Raw genomic sequence first — 23601 nt, 5'->3', positions numbered from 1 at the left:
CCAACATTTCTACGGAATCCAAAGTGATCTTCCCCGAGGTCGGCTTCTACTAGTTTTTCCATTCGTCTGTAAAGAATTCGCGTTAGTGTTTTGCAGCTGTGGTTTATTAAACTGATAGTTGTAATTTTCACATCTGTCAACACCTGCTTTCTTTGGGATTGGAATTATTATATTCTTCTTTCGCCTATCTCATACATCTTGCTCACCACATGGTAGGATTTTGTCAATCCATCATATGGCCAACCAATTTTTTTCAACTTGAACCTCATTTGCTCTAGATGCCAGGTGGGAAGAGTTTTAAGTTCCACTCTGAGACATGGCACGACTGCCTCTTCAGCTATTTTAATGAAACAAAAAAAATCTTCCCATTCGTTTGCCTGGCTTTTACACTTCTTCATACAACTGCCTCATGCTCATATTTTCGGAGAGGTCACGTCTATTTACTGGCATTAGGTCCAACATACTTACGTACTGTGTGTGCTTCTGAATCTGTTCCTAGTAGTTTTCTGAGAAGGCACTTAGTAATATTTCGCAGGTTGTCTTTGTCAGCCCCTTCACTTAACAAAAGTTTAATTATTTCAGTTGACTATTCGACTATGCTTAAGGAACAGACGTACTAGCGTACTCAGTTTTCCTTTAAACTTTTCGGTAACATTTGCAGCAGAATCAGGTGATCGATAGAAAGATCCAATTGTAAGTTTGTGCCCGCCGTGCCCAAACAATCTCACACGTAGCTTCTGTTTCGGTGGGTATAAATTTCCTGTATACTGCAACAATTACATCAACAAACTCAAATGCCTCTACTTGCTAAGTGAATAGCGCATTCACGGTCCTGACACAATATTGTCCAAATTCCAATAATTATACATGGTGATTCTAGACATTCAGTTTTTTTTCCCTTTATTCTGAGATCGGTGTCAGTTATGTGTGGACCCAAGAGCAGAATATACACTATCGGAGAAAAAAGGTGGAGCGTCCGGAAGGGAAGGAGGAAACTAAATGGAACTTTTCACGAAGAGACGCATGTGATGTTATCTCAGTGATTAAAATACAGAGTCAAATTTACGAAACACTTTGCAATACGAGCCCATTTATTAGCATGACGTTACGCTCTCTCTGGCCTGAATGTATGCACCGATTTGGTGGGAAAAAAACGACGTAAGGCCTTCATATCGTCTCGTGGGAGAAACTGGCGCGCAGCTATTATAATTGGTACTATGACCTAGTATCCTGGTACTTGCACTGGGACAGAGGTGACGTCCAAGATTCTTCCACACGTACTCTTACTGTCCACGGGAGAACATTAGCGTCACGCAGACACTTCATACAGTCACACGTCATATGTGGACGAGCATTGTGCTGTTGAAAAATGGCACCACCTTATTGTTGCGTAGGACGTAACACATGACAACACATGATACCCGTAACGTGCCGTTGTACCATCGGAGATTCCTCAATCACAACCATCTGTGATGCATCTCCACACCATGACGCCAGCGCCTCAGCAAAACATTGAAAGAATGACATCCTCCCTTGAAAGAATGAGGTCTCTTCCTAGATTCCAGCACACTTGCCTTCGATGATCGTTCAGGTTAGTGCAGAACAGCAGTTCATCGCCGAACACAACGCGACGCCATTCCTCACCAGCAAATGCTTCCTTGTAACGGCAGCACTCCAAATGCAACCCACTGTTTGTGGTACTAATGGCAATCTACCCGCTGGTCTCCGATCAATGGTGTGTGTGCATTGCACGTAAGACATTACTTGCATTCAGATGGCGGACGCAGATGCTAAGCGGTTACAATGTGCTCGGTGCACAATACGACGATACTCCATTGTAGTGATGAGACGTGGTCGTCCGGAACCAGACGACGAATATACATGCCCTCATGTTCCCTTGCGGTCCAACGCCGAGCCACTTGTCGCAGAGGAATGCCCACAAATCCTGGTATTGTACGGCTCCTCCACCCGTTAGAATGGAGGCTCGAACACTGGGAGATGCTGACCGCTCACACAGTACGCACCCTCTCCGTCTCTTTCATGACTGTCACTCAACATAGGGTCTGTTTATGCCTCTTATATACCCTAACAGAGTTTCCTAATGAACGCCACGCTCGACTGCTCCCAAGAGTGCTGCCAACCTGAAAGAATGCCTGGTCTTTAACACATTCCCCATTAGCGATGCGTTGAACAGTAATTAATCAAAGAAAAGCGCTGCAGATAAGCCGCTTTCGATTGGACACTTCATGGCCCCCTACCCGGTATCAAGTCATTATTGCTCTTCACTCTCATCGAGAGGTATCTTCATTGGTAAAGATTTGCGGAAGCTTTTGAGCTCGAGAGAAGCAGTTCACAGTACGCACTCCGGTTCTCAAAAAGAATGCTACTCACCTTCTGTATTTTATCGACGACTTTGAAACGACAATATCGTATATTTACAATCAACACAACATGTGTCCTTTCGTTGGTCAGTTCCCAGACCTCGTTGCAGTATCTTTTCAGGTCAGATTATCATAATACTTTCCTTGGATTTCTATGAAAGTCGAGTCATTCTCAGACACGAACGATACTAATTCAATCGGATGTCTGCTCTGGCTGTCATTGAGAAATCTAACTCTAATTGTTTGTACACGCGCAGAGAGTGAGTACATGTTAAAGTTACATGGACATCCGAGTATGTCTTTTTGGTGCTTCACATTCTTTGTCAGGCAGTGTATTATCTTCTGCACGTCGCAGGTAATCCGAAGGACAAAGAAGGAGCCGGCCTTCTTCCCACACATCGATATACCAGAACAATTCAATTACAATTAATGGCTCTGAGCACTATGGGACTTAACATCTGAGGTGATCAGTCCCCTAGAACTTAGAACTACTTAAACCTAACTAATCTAAGGACATCACACACATCCATGCCCAAGGCAGGATTCAAACCTGCGACCGTAGCAGTCGCGCGGTTCCAGCCTGAAGCGCCTAGAACCACTCGGTCACATCGGCCGGCGCAATTACAATTACATATTACAATAAAATAAACAAAGTACTATCACATGAGGTGATGCGAATCATAAACCAGTCACGTACTCTAGGATTTTTCTGGATTGTCACAATGTCCCGGCAAAAGAGGTAGTTTTGCACGTACCAACAATTTCATTTAATTTCGACTGTGGTACCTGTAACGTTTTTGATGTCTAACAGGTTGTAAATACCTCAGTGACGTATGAAGGTAGCATATATTTCCTTCGGAGTGTAGGAGATTACTCATGATACAACAGTTAGTATTTACAAAAGTTAACACGATGCTGTCTTTCCATAGTGGTATCTTAATAAACTGTTTTGTTACAGGTACGGAGCATACTGGCTTTACTTGAAGCACTCATGCGTAAGTAAACTATTCAAAAATTATCTCTCATCGATCATTAAGGGATGTACTAGCAATAGTGGTAAAAACCTCCAAGATTGTATTTCTCAGGCAAAAAGAAGAAGAAAACTCTGTGTCATTAGGTTCCTGAAGCGTTTAGTTCGGAATAGTAAGACATCGTGTACTGCGAACTCATTTAGTGCTAAAATGCTTTCACGAGTTAAGACAAATACTTACGCAAAATCTGTCGTTGATGGAGAATCTCCTCTGAAGCGAGTTGTGGAAGTACAGACAGTACACAATAGGCCGAATGTATTCGAACGTGGTCAGAACTTTATACAACAATTAGCTCAACTTTGAACACTTGTTATTATTATTTATCTATTATTATTATTATTTACGGGTTATTCGAAATTTGCAGCAAATTACGACCGTGATGATTAAATACTTGAGGTTTCTCAGTATGAGTGATTCATATTTCAGAAACTAATAATTTCCATAATTTGTTGACATAGGACTTTCTTCTTATTTTTGCATGAGTAATCAGATCAGTCACTCACTGTTTTCATTATAGCCTGAATAACTATCAGGTGCTCAAATTTATTATACACCGAATTATGTCTGATTCCTGATAATCTTACATCCAAGTAGTTTATATTATTTAATTGTAAATGATCGACTACTAAGTGTAATATGAAACACTTTCTTCTGTTTCAGACTTTCATCCCTTCCAGTTCAGTTACAAACTTGCCTGGACCTACTGTGAGTACATACGCATATTAATTGTAAAGTAACCAACGATCATCCCGTCTGTTTGTGTATCAGTAGTACGAATGTCGTCATGTATTGTTGATAAAGTGTTACACCTGAAACATTTAATTATTTACTAGGTGAAATTCATCACAAGAAATGTAAGTAGATTCGCCTTTTTTTCTGAAAGGTAATGTTGAAAGTTCAGCCCGCTGTGAGGTGAAATCATACATTTTCATATACGAGTTGATTCTATGATGATGTTACAACCTTTCACGGATGATGGAGGAGGGTAAATGTGTCAATCTGACGTAAGGTACCCTAGTCCGGCAACGACCGAGTCGAAAGTTGTAAGCGAAAATTGTTCTGTTAGTATAGTAGAGTGGGCGATTTTCAGAGGTGGTAGTATACGGACCAATACAAGAAAAAATGTCTTTATTGACATGCAGGTCTGAAAGAACACACAATGTTGACGATCGAACCTGTATGAAATATTTTGAAATTATTCATATGGATTGTGCGGATTTGCTGGTGTGTGATATATTTTTTTTTTGATTTCATTAAAGATCCATTTCGGCTAAATTGCCATTATCTAGTGGCGTATATACTGTCTAGATCGACTGACATACATATAACATCGTTGGGAACTTTACTTTTACGTATTTTCTGCATTGTGGTAGTCAGATTACTGCCATAACAAATTAATTACCATCTAATGCAGTAAATACAGCAGGACAGTCAAAATACAGTCCCCAACGATGTCAGTCCATCTAGACAATATATACGGCACTCGATACTCGCAAATCAGCCGAAACAGGTCTGTAGTGAAAGAATGAAAAAGTAATATCACACAGCAGTGAGTCTGGAAACTCCTTATAAAGACGTCACTTGCTGACTAATACTACGCTGCAGGCTTTATGGAATATAAAATTTCGAAAGTAATTCTCTGTCGGCGAATACCTTGACATCAGCTGTATAGATCTACTTCCCTATAGTACAATGTAAAAATATATGCCAGGCCGGGACTTGGACCAGGATTTTATTTCGTGAACTTTAATATAAGGATATAGACATTGTGACATATGGAAGTTTAGTCAGCCCTGGAAGCCTGCACGGATAACGGAAGTGGCTGAGGTGACCGCTTGCTATGTTTTCGCATGTCACTGTTGGGTTGAAGATCTAAACCTAATACATTTGACGTCAAGGAATTAGCAGTCAGCAAGTTAATTTCGAAAAAAAGAAAAGGCTCTGAAACATGGGATTCTAGTGCATACTTGAGAATATGGGCACTTGTTCGTCTTAGATACTGTGAAACACTACTATCCTACTGTAACCTCTTTGGTTTATTGTTGGAGGAGATACTGTGCACCAAAACGAGAAAATAATGTCAGGTAAATGTGAGCTCCAAATTGCATAATCTACGGGAACTTTGTCAATACCACACCTGTGTTTCACAATAAAGAGGATGAACTAGTGGTCATAGCTCTTCAGGTTTGCATTTTAGAGCCCATGTTTACTCGACTCAGTACCGGTAACATATGCCGCTGTCAGAGATTCCACAACGACTTTTTTTTATAACTTTCGACTCGTCTGTTCCGGACCAGGGTCTCTTACCTACAAAGCCGTGACATTGAGAAATCTAATGGGAACATTGGTCTGGTTTGCGTGTGCTATTTCTAGTGGAGCGGTATTATTGCGACAACTTCTAGCATTTGACGCCGGCAGTGCGTGTCCTATAAACTGAATCATTTTATGTTACCTGTCGTGGAGGGAGGATACAAACATGGTAGCAGCTGGAGCTGAACTCAATATCTCTTCGTACTTGCACACATAATCACTTTTTTTTATTGAGTCCTGATTAAAAAACTCTGCTGCGGCATCTGCAGTGTTTCGTAAAATTCGTTCTGCAGTTATTAAAACCTGTTAAATTATTTCATTACTTGTTTACACGTTATCATATAAAATGTGATAAGAATACAGCAGAAAATATGTATATCCAATAACAAATGTTAGCAATACGATACCAGTAACTCCAGCATAAATAATAAAAACTAGGAATAACTTACAGCAGTGGCGAAAAATGCGTGAATGAAGTTTGGATCAAAGGAACCCAGCATCTAAGAAAGAGAGACGATGTTGCTGTTGAGGGATTACCTACTACAGTAAATGCGATACAATGGCAGGTAAAACTGCAGTTTGACCGAAAATATGTTCTGCAATACAACAGGGGCTGCTGCGTCGTTTAATGCTCTACATTACATTTTCTGTCGCCCTGTTGATGCACATGGGGAGTCATTAGCACCCAATATATGAAATAAGCCTTACTAAAGTAGACACTGGACTCGCATTCGGGAGGACGACGGTTCAATCCCGCGTCCGGCCATCCTGATATAGGTTTTCCGTGATTTCCCTAAATCGCTCCAGGCAAATTCCGGGATGGTTCCTTTCAAAGGGCACGGCCGACTTCCTTCCTCGTCCTTCCCTAATCCGATGAGACCGATGACCTCGCTGTCTGGTCTCCTTCCCCGAAACAACCAACCAACCAACCTTACAAAAGATTGAATTTTCGACCTCGCAGTCAAGGGGTTCCTTGTGAGACCGGTCATCGCACAGAAATCTACTAGGGAAGGCCTAGAACGCTTTTTCATTCAGAGTGGCAAGTTATGCTCACCGTAATTATTCTCGGACAGCTGTGCTGGACACCGCTGACGTGTGGATGGCTCTGCTGGAATGGACCCCGGTCACACGCTGAGTTGCTCTCTCGGGACTGTGACTTCAGCGTCCCAACCGTGATATCTCACCGCCGTTCCTCATTCTAGCATCTTCCTACACACAGTAATATTTTACCTCCAAGCCATACATGTCTACCAACAGCGAGAATTATGTACATGGTGGCTAAATAGTGTGAATGAAATAATTATGGATTACTTCCAGAGCATAGAACGCCGCTAGGACAACGTGTCACATCCATCCAGTAATGTCGGAAACTGCGTTCCCACCTACATAAACTCGCTTGAGCTCTGTCTCCACAACATCACTGTCTAATTTACCAATGGCTCGTTTTCGCGCTCTGAATTAGCTCCACGTCACGGGTCCTCAGAAATTAGAGAGCCATACAATAGGTAGGCTCATTGTTTCAGCTCTAAATGTTTCTTTGGGAAAGGGAGCTATCGCTATCTACAAAACTTATTTTATACATAGGAAAGCGGCGCTCTCACATTGCTTGTGCGGCGATTCGGCCACAGTTTTGCCGCTAGGTAGGCCCGGGTTGTGAGATACACAGTGCCAGCTAGGTCCCAGGCTGCGTGCTGGAAATCCGGCTCCTGCAAAAACAGGCACCGGAGGACGCAGTCTTCGCTCACGGCAGAGAGCCACTCTGTTTTCGTTGCGATCTGTCCATGCAGTGACAAATCCCAGGCGCTGTGCCTTTCCAGACTTGCAAAAGTCATCTGGAGAACAGGCCGTTCAAGAATTAAGGCATAATGAAAGAAATGAGACTAGAACCAGCTCAGTATTCCCAGTCCCTGGGATTTGTTATAAGGTAATAAACATTGCCCAAGTAATCTGCACCATTGTCTTTCTCTCCTCCACTAATCGATTTTATATAAAATGAAAAAAAGGATGCAAAATAGCTTTTCGTGTGCCATGACATCATCTGTGTAAATTTTGTGCCTTAGGTGTCCCTATTCATTTGGCAGAGGGGCAGCTACAAGCAAAATTTGTCCACTAACCTTCTCAGATGTAATTCGTATGTCAGAACGTCAAGCCTTCTTATGACTGACAATATCTTTCCCAACATCTCTGCTAACCACAGTATGTAAATAGCCAATTAGATGACATATATACAGTCTCACTCCCAAGGAAGCAACCCCACGTTATCACTGGATTCAATGCTGAAGTCTGGTCCTTTGGAATTATAGAAAATGCAATGGAAAGAGGTAAAGAGGTACCAAAGACCAGATGAACATATGAAAGACGAACCTTCCTCACAGATCAAAGTCAACGTTGAATCATATGTTCTGAATCTCTCACTTTGAGTGTCATTTAATGTGGTTCCTGGTTCACTCATCCTAATGCAAGATCAATATAATTGCCGCTAAATGTCGGCTCATGCTCTATACCTAGCAAATATAGTGTTCAGAACATTGTATATATATATATATATATATATATATATATATATATATATATATATATATACACTCCTGGAAATTGAAATAAGAACACCGTGAATTCATTGTCCCAGGAAGAGGAAACTTTATTGACACATTCCTGGGGTCAGATACATCACATGATCACACTGACAGAACCACAGGCACATAGACACAGGCAACAGAGCATGCACAATGTCGGCACTAGTACAGTGTATATCCACCTTTCGCAGCAATGCAGGCTGCTATTCTCCCATGGAGACGATCGTAGAGATGCTGGATGTAGTCCTGTGGAACGGCTTGCCATGCCATTTCCACCTGGCGCCTCAGTGGGACCAGCGTTCGTGCTGGACGTGCAGACCGCGTGAGACGACGCTTCATCCAGTCCCAAACATGCTCAATGGGGGACAGACCCGGAGATCTTGCTGGCCAGGGTAGTTGACTTACACCTTCTAGAGCACGTTGGGTGGCGCGGGATACATGCGGACGTGCATTGTCCTATGGGAACAGCAAGTTCCCTTGCCGGTCTAGGAATGGTAGAACGATGGGTTCGATGACGGTTTGGATGTACCGTGCACTATTCAGTGTCCCTTCGACGATCACCAGTGGTGTACGGCCAGTGTAGGAGATCGCTCCCCACACCATGATGCCGGGTGTTGGCCCTGTGTGCCTCGGTCGTATGCAGTCCTGATTGTGGCGCTCACCTGCACGGCGCCAAACACGCATATGACCATCATTGGCACCAAGGCAGAAGCGACTCTCATCGCTGAAGACGACACGTCTCCATTCGTCCCTCCATTCACGCCTGTCGCGACACCACTGGAGGCGGGCTACACGATGTTGGGGCGTGAGCGAAAGACGGCCTAACGGTGTGCGGGACCGTAGCCCAGCTTCATGGAGACGGTTGCGAATGGTCCTCGCCGATACCCCAGGAGCAACAGTGTCCCTAATTTGCTGTGAAGTGGCGGTGCGGTCCCCTACGGCACTGCGTAGGATCCTACGGTCTTGGCGTGCATCCGTGCGTCGCTGCGGTCCGGTCCCAGGTCGACGGGCACGTGCACCTTCCGCCGACCACTGGCGACAACATCGATGTACTGTGGAGACCTCACGCCCCACGTGTTGAGCAATTCCGCGGTACGTCCACCCGGCCTCCCGCATGCCCACTATATGCCCTCGCTCAAAGTCCGTCAACTGCACATACAGTTCACGTCCACGCTGTCGCGGCATGCTACCAGTGTTAAAGACTGCGATGGAGCTCCGTATGCCACGGCAAACTGGCTGACACTGACGGCGGCGGTGCACAAATGCTGCGCAGCTAGCGCCATTCGACGGCCAACACCGCGGTTCCTGGTGTGTCCGCTGTGCCGTGCGTGTGATCATTGCTTGTACAGCCCTCTCGCAGTGTCCGGAGCAAGTATGGTGGGTCTGACACACCGGTGTCAATGTGTTCTTTTTTCCATTTCCAGGAGTGTATATATATATGCCGGCCGCGGTGGTCTTGCGGTTCTAGGCTCCCAGGCCGGCACCGCGCGACTACTACGGTCGCAGGCTCGAATCCTGCCTCGGGCATGGATGTGTGTGATGTCCTTAGGTTAGTTTGGTTTAAGTAGTTCTAGGTTCTAGGGGACTGATGACCACAGATGTTAAGTCCCATAGTGCTCAGAGCCATTTATATATATACGTTGTAAATATCATCACTAACAGTTGTGACGACGTGAGATTACAAAGATATCTCTACTGTGGTACATTTGCACTTTATGATCGAAAGATCTAGTAGACACAATGACATCAGGTAGCCATGTTTCCAGGATTGCCAAGTAGCTAAATGAGTGTTGAATGAAACGTTACATTTAAGTCAACAGGTGCTAGGATTACTTGAATTACTTTTTTGCGAATATATGGTCTGTACAAGTTTAGTGACAATAAATTTTCGGTATCATCCTGGATTTCTTAAATGCAAACAGCCAGTACACAAAAAGTATGTCATATAAAATAGCAGCTCAAACACAAAAATGACAATATACGTTCAACATGACATAGAGAACACTGCAAAATTTTACATAGTATACAAACTGAAATGAGCCTGGACGTTTAGCTGTCACTGTCCTTTGGAAGGTCACAAGAGAACTGAGGTTCACTCAGCACACACGAGTACATCGGGGTTGAGAGAAGCACAAAGTATAGTGGGAGGACATGCTGACTAGTTCGATGCAGCTCTCTCGTTGTCACTTGCAGTGTGTGTGTGCCCCATCTGGCAAATGCAGTCAAACTAGTGGACAGCAAGTGGAACTCCATCACTTCTCCAAGGTATATTGCACAGAGGAGTGGCAGCACGCTGCGTGTGGCATCACCTCACTTGCAGGTAACTTGGCTAGCATTATCCCATCGTGACAGTGTTTTGGCTACAGTTGTGTATGAACAAGAAGTGGATCATTACTCCAGTGTTCGTGTCGACGTGACTGGTGCTGGTCGTAGTGATCAACTCGACTGTACCCAGACTGTGTGTTGCTAAATGGTTCAAATGGCTCTAAGCACTATGGGACTTAACATCTGAGGTCATCAGTTCCCTCGACTTAAAACTACTTAAACCTAACTAACTTAAGGACATAACACACCTCCATGCCCGAGGCAGGATTCGAGCCTGCGACCGTAGCAGCAGCGCGGTTCCGAACTGAAACGCCTAGAACCGCTCAGCCACAGCCGACGGCCTGTGTGTGTTGCTATTTTGCTTACTAGAGCTGAACAGAAACTAGTTGTGGTATAGCTTGGCCAGTCATTCCGCACTGCCCAAAAGTTCAACAGGAAAAGTTGTGCTGATCTGCAGGGAGCACGTCGATAAACAGCATTGGAAGTTTTAGCTGTGAGAACTGCAATTGCAGCTGATATGTTGTGTAGCTAAGAAATGCATTATGGTAGAGACTAGCTATTTGCTACTGGTCCGTAGCTGGAGAAAAGGGCAATTTATGTTAAGGAGTCGCAGACTCATTCTGTGAAGAACCTTTTGAATTATCCAGTTCATTAGTTGTGACATAACACTAGCCATACCATATCTGGAGGTTTCCTCATGCCTCGAATTCCAGCTGTTGACATACGGCGCTGTGATGTAAACGACTGCTGCTCACCTTGCAGCCACGTGCCAGTCACTGGAAGCTATTTTTCCCTTGTCTCCTTGGACCTGCACCCGCCGTGTGCCACTGACGTAAGCTCCATGCCACAAGTTGTCGAGTGACTGTAGATTGGCGGACCTGGATCGTAGATGCTGCCAGCGACTGAGGCCTCATGCCGCCGCACTGTGAAGTACACTTTCTTCCTTCTGGCTACACTTCACCACGCCCCTTGTTGTGTCATGTTGGTTCACATTGCAAATTGCCACAGTGACCCCATTTCTCGGCTCCATGACTCTGCAAAATACTCAAAGGACCAAACCCAGTACAAGATTACTAAAATCTGAAATACGACTGTGCAAAATAGAGTGATATTATTACTGCAACAAAAATATACTATGCTCTTAAACAGATACTCCAAATTACTGTAAAGTACCATGTATAAATTGTACAATATAAAATCATGATTGGTGTGTCTTGAAGTGTAACCAAATTTGCTTAACAGTGCCGCTGATGGCTGAACGATCTATAACTCTTGCCATATCATGCTTTTGTGGAGGAGATCACATTATATCAAGTTATTAAACGTTGTTCCGCAGTGCACGGAGCAATGCCTTTAGTATTCTATTGAGATACTTCCAAGATTCTCTTGCAATTAACAGATCGTCCAAGTAACTAGTAATGTACTTCTCCGCTGATTCATTGAGGATACCATTAAGTCCACGAATAAACGCAGCTGATATATCCAGAATGAGATTTTCACTCTGCAGCGGAGTGTGCGCTGATACGAAACTTCCTGGCAGATTAAGACTGTGTGCCGGACCGAGACTTGAACTCGGGACCTTTGCCTTTCGCAGGAAAGTGCTCTACCAACTGAGCTACCCAAGCACGACTCACGCCCCGTCCTCACAGCTTTACTTCTGCCAGCATCTCGTCTCCTACCTTCCAAACTTTACAGAAGCTCTCCTGCGAACCTAGCAGAACTAGCACCCCTGAAAGAAAGGATATTGCGGAGACATGGCTTAGCCACAGCCTGGGGGATGTTCCCAGAACGAGATATTCACTCTGCAGCGAAGCGTGCGCTGATATGAAACTTCCTGGCAGATTAAAACTGTGTGCCGGACCGAGACTAGAACTCGGGACCTGAGCGTCTCTCCTGCAGAGTCTTCCACAGGAGTTTATCTATCATCTCCGTAACACTTTCGCGATTACTAAATGGTCCTGTAACGAAGCGCGCTGCTCTCCGTTGGATCTTCTCTATCTCTTCTATCAACCCTGTCTGGTACGGATCCCACACTGCTGAGCAGTATTCAAGCAGTGGGCGAACAAACGTACTGTAACATACTTCCTTTGTTTTCGGATTGCATTTCCTTAGGATTCTACCAATGAATCTCAGTATGGCGTATACTTTACCGACGATCAAATTTATATGACCATTCCATTTTAAATCACTCCTAATGCGTACTCCCAGATAATTTATGGAATTACCTATTTCCAGTTGCTGACCTGCTATATTGTAGCTAAATGATATGGGGTCTTTCTTTCTATGTATTCGCAGCACATTACACTTGTCTACATTGAGATTCAATTGCCATTCCCTGCATCATGCGCCAATTCGCTGCAGATCCTCCTGCATTTCAGTACAATTTACCATTGTTAAAATCTCTCGATATACCACAGCATGATCCGCAAAAAGCCTCAGTGAACTTCCGATGTCATCCACAAGGTCATTTATGTATATTGTGAATAGCAACGGCCCTACGACACTCACCTGCGGCACACCTGAAATCCCTCTTACTTCGGAAGACTTCTCTCCATTGAGAATGGCATGCTGCGTTCTGTTATCTAGGAACTCATCAATCCAATCACGCAATTGGTCCGATAGTCCATATGCTCTTACTTTGTTCATTAAACGACTGTGGGGAGCTGTTCAAACTCCTTGCGGAAGTCAAGAAACACGGCATCTACCTGGGAATCCGTGTCTATGGTCTTCTGAGTCTCGTGGACGAATAGTGCGAGCTGGATTTCACACGATCGTCTTTTTCGAAACCCATGCTGATTCCTACAGAGTAGATTTCTAGTTTCCAGAAAAGTCATTATATTCGAACATAATACGTGATCCAAAATTCTACAACTGATCGACTTTAGAGATATAGGCCTATAGTTCTGCACATCTGTTCGACGTTCCTTCTTGAAAACGGGGATGACCTGTGCCCTTTTCCAATCCTTTGGAACGCTAAACTCTTCTAGAGACCTACGGTACACCGCTGCAAGAAGGGGGGCAAGTTCCTTCGCGTACTCTATGTAAAATCGAACTGGTATCCCATTAGGTCCAGCGGCCTTTCCGCTTTTGAGCGATTTTAATTGTTTCTCTGTCCCTCTGTCGTCTATTTCGATATCTACCATTTTGTTATCTGTGCGACAATCTAGAGAAGGAACTACAGAGCAGTCTTCCTCTGTGAAACATCTTTGGAAAAAGACATTTAGTAATTCGTCCTTTGGTCAGTCATCCTCTGTTTCATTACCATTTTGGTCACAGAGTGTCTGGACATTTTGTTTTGATCCACCTACCGCTTTGACATAAGACCAAAATTTCTTAGGATTTTCTGCCAAGTCGGTACACAGAACTTTACTTTCGAATTCATTGAACATCTCTCGCAACGTCCTCCTCACATTACATTTCGCTTCGCGTAATTTTTGTTTGTCTGCAAGGCGTTGGCTATGTTTATGTTTGCTGTGAAGTTCCCTTTGCTTCCGCAGCAGTTTTCTAACGCGGTTGTTTTACCACGGTGGCTCTTTTCCATCTCTTACGATCTTGCTTGGTACACACTCATCTAACGCATATTGTACGATGGTTTTGAACTTTGTCCACTGATCCTCAACACTATCTGTACTTAAACCAAAACTTTTGTGTTGAGCCGTCAGGTACTCTGAAATCTGTCACTTTTGCTAAACAGAAAAATCTTCCTACCTTTTATAATATTTTTATTTACGGCTGAAATCATCGATGCAGTAAGCGCTTTATGATGGCTGATTCCCTGTCCTGCGTTAACTGTTTCAAATAGTTCGGGTCTGTTTGTCACCAGAAGGTCTAATATGTTTTCGCCACGAGTCGGTTCTCTGTTTAACTGCTCAAGGTAGTTTTCAGATGAAGCACTTAAAAAAAATTTCACTGGATTCTTTGTCCCTGCCACCCGTTATGAACGTTTGAGTCTCCCAGTCTATATCCGGCAAATTAAAATCTCCACCCAGAACTATGACATGGTGGGGAAATCTACTCGAAATAGTTTCCAAATTATCCTTCAGGTGCTCAGCCACAACAGTTGCTGAGCCAGGGGGCCTATAGATACATCCAATTACCACGTCTGAGCCTGCTTTAATCGTGACCTTCACCCAAATTATTTCACATTTCGGATCTCCGTCAATTTCCGTCGATACTGTTGCACTTCTTATCGCTATAAACACGCCTCCCCCTTCACTGTCCAGCCTGTCTCTACGGTATACATTCCAGTCTGTGTTTAGAATTTCATTACTGTTTACATCAGGTTTCAGCCAACTTTCTGTCCCTAGTACTATGTGACCGTTTGTTAATGAGAGCAGTTCTGGGACCTTTCTATAGACGCTCCTACAGTTTACTATTAGCACATTAATATTGTTATTCCCTGTTGCATTTTGCCTACTCCTACTTTGACGCGTCTCAGGAGGCGTCTTGTCGGGACTAGGGAGGGAATTCTCTAACCTAAAAACCCACATGTGCACTCCACACGTACTCCGCTACACTTGTAGCCGCTTCCTGCTTGTAGTGCACGCCTGACCTATTCAGGGGGACCCTACATTTCTCCACCCGATAGCGGAGGTCGAGAAATTTGTACCCCAGATCTCCGCAGAATCGTCTGAGCCTCTGGTTTAAGCCTTCTACTCGACTCCAAACCAGAGGACCGCGATCGGTTCTGGAACGATACTACAAATAGCTCAGATTTTACCCCGCGCCGGCCGAAGTGGCCGTGCGGTTAAAGGCGCTGCAGTCTGGAACCGCAAGACCGCTACGGTCGCAGGTTCGAATCCTGCCTCGGGCATGGATGTTTGTGATGTCCTTAGGTTCGTTAGGTTTAACTAGTTCTAAGTTCTAGGGGACTAATGACCTCAGCAGTTGAGTCCCATAGTGCTCAGAGCCATTTGAGCCATTTTACCCCGCGAGAGAGGCTTTACGCCGTCACCAACTCCGCCAACCGCCTGTACGAACTGAGGATGACCTCTGAACCCAGACGGCAGGAGTCATTGGTGCCGACATGAGCAACAATTTGCAGTCGGGTGCACCCGGCAGGGCCTCCTCCACATCTCGGATGAGACCCCCCGGCAAGCAGGCAGAGTGAACACTGGCCTTCTTCCCCGACCTTTCCGCTATTTCCCTAAGGGGCTCCATCACCCGCCTAACGTTGGAGCTCCCAATAACTAATAAACCCCTCCCCCCGTGTGCCTGCTCGGACCTTGCTGAAGGAGCGGCCACATGTCCACTCATAGGCGGAATGGACGATGCCACACGGCCAGCCTCCACATTGACCCTCCGCCTCGTGCGCCGCGAACGCCGCTGAACTCGCCACTCCCGTGGGGAGAGGGTGGCCCAACCGCACCCGGTACCTGCGAAGATGTCTCGACATCAGGGACAGTGGGTGAAGCATGTAACACCTGGGTTGTACCATGCGAAGCACCAGACTCCCCACTGCCGCTACACTCCGAGACAGCAGCCTGAAGACGGCTGACCGCGGCCATCAACATGTTCAGCTGTTCGCGAACAGTGGCCAGCTCCTCCTGCGTCCGTACACAAGTCACAGATCCTATCCATCCTAAGAAATCAATTTACTGTAGAGAATTAATCAACTTTTATCTAGACTGCTAATTCACTAAAGGCGGCTGATAGTTGACTAAACTGTGGTTACTAGACACGTCATGTAGAAAACAATGAAAATAGCACTACCTGTCTCTGGACTCTATTGAAAACAAACACTAGCACTACTGGCACTATGGCTGATTAAAGTGACTCTCTCTGACTGTATTCAAAACAAACACTAAATCTATGGAACACTATTACTAGCACTCGACAATTAAAGCTTTCTAAAAGCAAGAACACACGGAAGAAGAAGTGACAAGTAAGAAAAATACGGCTAATACTTAAATTAACGTAGCTCGCTGCACAGCAGACATGACGCAGACAGTCTAGTTTGAGTCACACATTCCTGCTTGCTTCAGTAACCTTCCCAATAGAACGTCTGTAACTCTAATTTTCTTCCAGTCCACTCCCCATCTATTGAAGGTGGTCTCTGGTAGAGCCGAAAGTTAGCTATCGCTAACCAAAATCAACAACTTCCGTTGTGTCTTTTCTCACCTGTCCTTGGTTGTTGTCATTTCTGTTCGATCTAATGAAGCTTCATAAATATCGTAATATTCGATTACATTTATGAGGCTAGTTCCGATCTGTGTAGCAGTCGTAATATTAGCCTCTCCCACATTGCCCTACAATCAATGCCTCGCTGGACCATTTCCATGCTGTTCGATGCGTGGGTTAGGCCCTCGAATTTCAACAATCTCTAGGCAGTCCCTGTTCGAATCTCCTTCTCGTTATTCTGCCCAAATCGTTCTCCATTGTAGATGTACCCATGATTATTTCATTCGCCGTTCTCCAGTCAACTACTAATACTTTGCCGATGTTTTACACTCTGCTTTTCATCCCGTACCTGTTTCTCTTTCATTCCAACCTCCATTTCGTGGTCCACAATTACATTCAATATCACCTCCCTCTGATGAACCCAGTGATTATTACTTATTAATTCCTAGTACTGCAGTTAAAATAGTTTTAGCAGTGTGATGGATATCCATAGTGGTTCTCATTACTGCACCTACCTTGCAATGTAATCTTAATTCTAACTTGGTGCAGATTCCCCCGGAATGCTTTTTAGCTCACGTTACATGTTCCTGTTAACAGCTGCTGTTAATGAGACGGAAGTTTCACATAACAGTGTCCGATTATTTCTCTCGTCATGTACGGTTCATCTATAAACTGGTTTTTCTTAATCGCTACCTCAGGGAAGTTCACCTTAACCTCCATAATCCTTGGCGAGAATCAGCTTGTGTTTGACTCTCTCCTGAGTTTCCTTCGACCAGTGGTTCCCCAGGAACTTGTATCCAAATTCTTTATAAGACCAGCACGTATTTGCTATAACTCTCATTTTTTCCTCTGCCATTCACTCCAACCGCAAAAACAAATTCGAGGTTGTAAAATTATGGCCAAGACGGTGGTAGTAAGAATAAAATTGAAAAATCCCAGTTTTCCTAATCTTAGTGGTTTTGAAATTTCCTAACGTGGGAGAAGTGCTTGTAATCTAATGGTAACACGCTTTCTATTCTCGTCCTGTCAGTAGCTTTGCACTTCTCACGATTTTGGTGCTCGGTACCTTATGTAAGGTCCCACCACTACCAATGTTGAAGCTGTGTCATTACCCATGGCGCATAGTTATGTGGTCCATTTAAAACAGTGTCTTCTCCGGCTGTGGTCCTATTACGCCATTGCATTCTTGAACTTCTATAATATTTTTCGCCATACTTGAGATGATAATCCCCTGCTTATTTTTGAAAGTGAGCAGCGCCCGAACTTCTTCAGTTTCGGCCGCGGGTGTTCGGTTCGTTAAATCGGATCCTGTGCTAATTTTCCGAAGATGGCTTTCGAGTTTACGTTAGTCTCATTCACTAAATCATTTGTAACCTCTTGCAGTTTGGCGTCGTTTCTCTCTGTTTCAATGTCGCATCTCCGTGTTTTCAACTCTCTTTCATATTTACAGGATTGTGCTTGAGCCTCTGCTTTCCGAGCAATTTTCTTCGTTTCGCTAGCCAGTTTGCTATTTTCTTCGTGTGTTTCCTTATTTCAGGAGTTTCGCCTAGTAGCTTCCCGCCCACTTCCTTATTTTCCTTTCTCATTCCCCTCAAAAATGTTATGACCCTGAAGTCGTCATCTTCCGTTTCATTAGTTCTGTGTGGTGAAGGTGCGCATGATCCTACCGGAGTGGCTCAATCATTCTGTGTTCGATCACCCGCCTTTCTCTTCTGCCCAGTTGTGAATAATTACCAAGGCTTCTACAAGCTGCTGTGCATTATCTCCTGTTTCTTCAAGTGTATTGCTGTTCGCCGTACTGTTCTCATTTTCTAATAGGGGGCTATTTGTTTCACTGTCTTCGTGATTTCCATATATTGGACTTGACTGTTCTGCAGGATATGTCGCATGATTCTCTCCTGACTCACAAAAATATATGGCCTTATGTTGCTCCATCATTCTATCTGGTGTGCAGCTATCCTGGCTTAATATGTGATGTGCTTTACTTTATATCATTATTCAAAATCGACTAAACGACCGACGCACAAAATACAAACTCATGTCCTAAAATACCTTCTGACATTTCTACTCATTGTAAGTTAACAAAGACTCGCTGGTATCAGTCTAGGTACAGATAGATACTGAGCAGAAGCCACGGCCCCTTGAATATTAACCTAGAGGAAAGATGTCGCATGAATTACTACTTCACGTCATCAAGTCCTAGATGCGACTGTGGTGTGGTGCTTGTTTCACATCCCACGTGAACAAACTGAAATGCATCAGAAACGAAAAAAAAACTGTATTATTGATTTGAAACTGAGGAAGGGGGAAGGAAGGAAAAGAGGTAGGCGAGAAATAATGACGCAGTGGTGAAAGCTGAAAAGTTGTATTGGACTGGGACTTCAACCCGTATCCTCCGCTTCTCTAGAACGGTTGTCTTAACGGACTCGACTACAGTCCAACCAAAATTCACAACCTACCGCACACTGCACTGCAGTATTCCTCCGTTGTAGCTCTCAAATTTTTCATTCCCTTAGTGATTTGAACAATATTCGTGCATCCACACTGAATAGTATTTCATAGAGCTCTAACACTTGGTTATATTACTGTAACTGTCAGAGATTTCCGACAGAATAGACAAAATTCAGTTACATTGGTATTAATGAATCTGACTGCACATTATGAGATCCTAAGGGACGTAGAATCCTGAGCACAGGTACGCCAAATCTGCGAAACCCTCTGCGTTTGAAATATGTCAGGGCACAGGAAACTAATTGTGTGCTTCGTATGCCTTTAAAATCTAAGTTAACAATATTAACGTGAGCATCTTTAATAGATAAGGTGGTTTGTGTGGCCCTAACTATAGATCCTAATGTGGCGACTTGCACAAAATTTTATTTTAACGTGTATGGAAACCATCTAATAGATACAGTCTTTCAGTGAAAATAATAATTTATTCAGTAAAATATAGAAAGAAATGAAGAGATTATTCAATATGGCAAAATGATTATTAAAGTCAATGTATATAACGTTAACTATTAGATTTAAATCATTTGCAGAGTTACTTTCCCCAACAAGGTAATTGAGCCCTTGTAATGCAAACTATCAACAAGTAATTTAGTCTGAAGGTTCGTTAGCCCCAAACGAATACAGTGACTGGACACCTGCAGTAATTTGAGTCACGAACGATGTCGGTCGGGTTAATGCTTGTTCTGCGCACCTACGTCACGCGTTCTCCGCCAGCCAATAAGCGTTCAGTAGCTTCCCGAGCGCTCTGCTGTGAATGTTGTATGCAATGCGAGTACTACAGGCAGTCGTAGCGAGTTATTTAGTGAATTTTTGTTCCATTTGTTGCGAGGTGTCATGACTGATGGTAGTGGTGAGCGACAAATTCTGCACAACTAAACGAGACACACAATTTACGGGATACACACTTTCATCAGGTGCAGAGCACGTGTATGTGCGAACCGCATCTGTCGCTTGGAGCAGACAACAGCGCAATCCCCATCCCCCTCTCGATCTGCACGAACTGCCGTCCTTCATGGATCGATCTGTAGTTAATGAAGAGTCTCGTACGCTCGATACAGCGTCTGTGAATCTGAGACAGGTTGTCGTGCAGAAATCCGTAAGTGCAGACTACGAACGCACTATCAGGCCAGAGCTGCAACTTACGCACACCGAAATTAATCTCGGGCAGCTATGCTGGACAGCGCTGACGGGGAGATGGTTCTGCTGTGATGGATGTGGGCGTGGTGCAGTGACTGCAACTCTGAATTCCGGTCGGTGGCTAAGATGCGCTCTCCAGACACTGTGACTTTAGCGTCCTGACCGCGTGTTCCGAATTCCGTCCACCGTGAACACTCGCCACCGTCTCTCATTTATCATCACCTTCCTGCACCCAGCAATATTATCCCACCAAGCCATACATGCCCACTATAGTTCAATTCTTTTATCTTCGCGGCTCGCGCATGCCCGCCCAGACACGGGAGATTGCTGCGCTGCCAGTTGCACACGACGCACGCGCCAAGAGAAGCAGCACCATAGTATAGCGTAGTTCGCAAGCTTACGTTTAGGGGGGAGCGCGCAGTTCATGAAGTAATGCCACCAAGGCCGCATTAAGCCTTTCGCTGCTACAGAGACGTGCTCCCCGCATTCCGCGCTGTGCGCGATTTTGTCACTGCACTGCTCGCCTGTGCAGACACACTTTTGTTGCAGTCGCGAAAGATGGAATATTTCTCAATATTACATACGACACTTATGTGGTACTTAAATTAAATGAGATATTGTTACACAGTAAATTTTATATGAAATTTAGGTACCTTGTCCACATTTCATTCTCAACATTGTGGCAACTAAAATCGACCATACGGAAAGTATACTCTATGGACATTTACCTCTGCAAACTCTTCAAAATTTCGTGCAATGGTTTACTATATTCAATGCTGCACAATACCTGGGTTGAACATCGAAACAAAATTGAGTCATTTATGGGGGGAAGGTATCAGTCAAGAAGATGTGTAAAAATCTAATTTTTGGGCCAAATAGTTTTTGTGAAATCGAATGATAAGTGTGTCAAAGCAGTGAGAACACCATGTGTCTGCACAGGCGAGCAGTGCAGTGATGACAAAATCGCGCACAGCGCTGAATGCGGGGAGCACGTGTCTGCAGCAGCGAAAGGGTTAATGAAGAGACAAAGCACTAGAAATTTCAAAAAATTGCATTCAAACGAATAAAATTCATGAAGTAAGACACTTCGATATTTTTTTTTAAATAAAGAAAATAATAAGCACCACACAAGGTTTGAACTCTACACCCTTCACTTACCAACCGAACGGTTTAACTGTTACGCTACCACAACTCGTCCTACAACTTAACACCACGAGGTATCTAACACCTCACGCAAAATACTGACCAACACTGTTGGTATGATTATGAATTACTCACACTTCGTCGAAGTACAATAGGAAATAAACAATTACCGCTGTTCTTTATTGCGAAAAAGCGGTTCGTGAGATTGATACAAACACCTTTCCTTGCTATCGCCTGAATTAGAAGATTTATTGCTTGTTTGGTTTAATTAATGAATAGAATATGAAGCAATTGGTATAAAGAACGCTTTTTCCAAACTTTCCATAAACGAGAATCTGCTATCAAGACATTGTTTTTGTTCTATTACTTTATTTATGACTGAACGTTTCTAAAACTGAAGACACTCGTCCGTGCTCTGCTCTGCAGTCGAGATCTGGCAACGTCGTTCTCTGTTCATTGGCTGACTGTTTTGTGACGTCAGATGCGCAGAACAAACCTAAACTCGGACGCCAACATATATGACGCGCACTTTAATAGCGATGAATGTGTACACAGCTGCCGAACAGCGTGGATTCCCTCCAGCACACAGATTCCTGCCAAAACGATGCGTCGCGGTATCAATCCAATCATATCGCAGATCGTCTTCCCACTTATAGTCACTTCAGCCCTGCCTCTATGACACCACTGACTACTTTCCGAATGGCAACTTCTCACACTCATCACTAGCCTCGCTTCACAAGTGCACTGAAATTAGAGAGCCGTACACGAGGCACGGGCAATTTTTTCAGCACTGCGTATTTGTTTGGGAAAGCAAGCTATGGTTATCGATAGAAATACTTGGAAGCTTAGGAAAGCAAAGCCCTCTCGCCGTTTGCGTACCGACTCAGCACCAGTTCTGCCGCTTGGCAAGCCCAGGTTGTAAAATGCGCAGTAGCTACTGGGTCCCTTGGCTGCACGCCGGCGACCCAACGTCCGCTAACAGTCACCTGAGGTCACCGTCCCTGCTTGGTACAGAGAGCTGCTCGTTTTTTGTAGCAGTCTGTCCATCCCGTCCCATATCCGAGTCGCTGTACCTTCCCACACTCACAAAAGGCGTTCAGAAAACAAGCTGTTCCCGTAGCTATATAAAATGAAAGGAATGAGGCCACAAAGAGCGCTATATGTCCTGTCCCTGGGATTCGATGTACTTTAATGGACAATACCTATGTAATCTGCACAGTTATCTCTTCCCTTAACTTACTTCATATGGAATGAAAAAAGCATGTGAAAGAGCTTGCGTGTATCATTTACTTACAATATAGATTCTCAGCAATTTCTTCCTCAAATTAAGTCCATTGTTTGATATTAGTGCCGTTGCTCTCCTTTTCTGGCCTAGTGCGATTTTCACTTCCTCGTTACTGCATCAGTTATGTGTTATTTTGTCTGAAAGAGAGCACAATTCCGTAACTTCATCTAAGTTATGGTCAACAATTTTGACTGTAAGTTAAACCGTATTGCCGGCCACAGTGGCCGAGCGGTTCTAGGTGCTTCAGTCTGGAACCGCGCGACCACTACGGTCGCAGGTTCGAATCCTGCCTCGGGCATGGATGTGTGTGATGTCCTTAGGTTAGTTAGGTTTAAGTAGTTCTACGTTCTAGGGGACTGATGACCTCAGATGTTAAGTCTAATATTGCTCAGAGCCATTTGAACTATTTTTTTAACCGTATTCTCATTCTTATTACTTTCGTCATTCTTCGGTTTACTCTCAATCTATATTCTGTATTCATTCTACTCAATAGGTCTTATAATTCTTATTCACTTTCACAGAGGAAACCAGCGAATCTTATCATTATTCTCCTTTGACCCTCAGTTATAACCCAACTCTTTAACTTTTTTTAATTTCCATCATAGTTTCTTCACGGTATACATCGAGCATACATTGAGCAGATGGTGCGAAAGGCAAAACCCTTTTTAATCTAAGCACAACGTTCTTGCTTTTCCATTCTTATTGTTCCTTCTTGGCTTTTGGACAAAGGCCTACTGCACATTCCCCGTCTTTCTCTTTAGGTTACACCATTTTTTCGCAGAAAA

General features: G+C 44.1%; 1 protein-coding gene across 1 annotated transcript in view; it reads left to right on the top strand.

Annotated features, from left to right (window-relative positions):
- LOC124622263 overlaps positions 1-23601 on the top strand; it is a 123627-nt gene that overhangs the window by 52721 nt on the left and 47305 nt on the right. The window contains exons 3-4 of the mRNA XM_047147928.1: positions 3340-3376; positions 4073-4117. Of these exons, the coding sequence (XP_047003884.1) occupies positions 3340-3376; positions 4073-4117 (82 nt within the window). The remainder of the gene's footprint in view (positions 1-3339; positions 3377-4072; positions 4118-23601) is intronic.

The sequence above is a fragment of the Schistocerca americana genome, chromosome 1 (assembly GCF_021461395.2).
Source record: "Schistocerca americana isolate TAMUIC-IGC-003095 chromosome 1, iqSchAmer2.1, whole genome shotgun sequence".
Classification (NCBI taxonomy): domain Eukaryota; kingdom Metazoa; phylum Arthropoda; class Insecta; order Orthoptera; family Acrididae; genus Schistocerca; species Schistocerca americana.
Note: the sequence above shows the minus strand (reverse complement) of the source record. Positions and strands in the feature narration are given on the sequence as shown.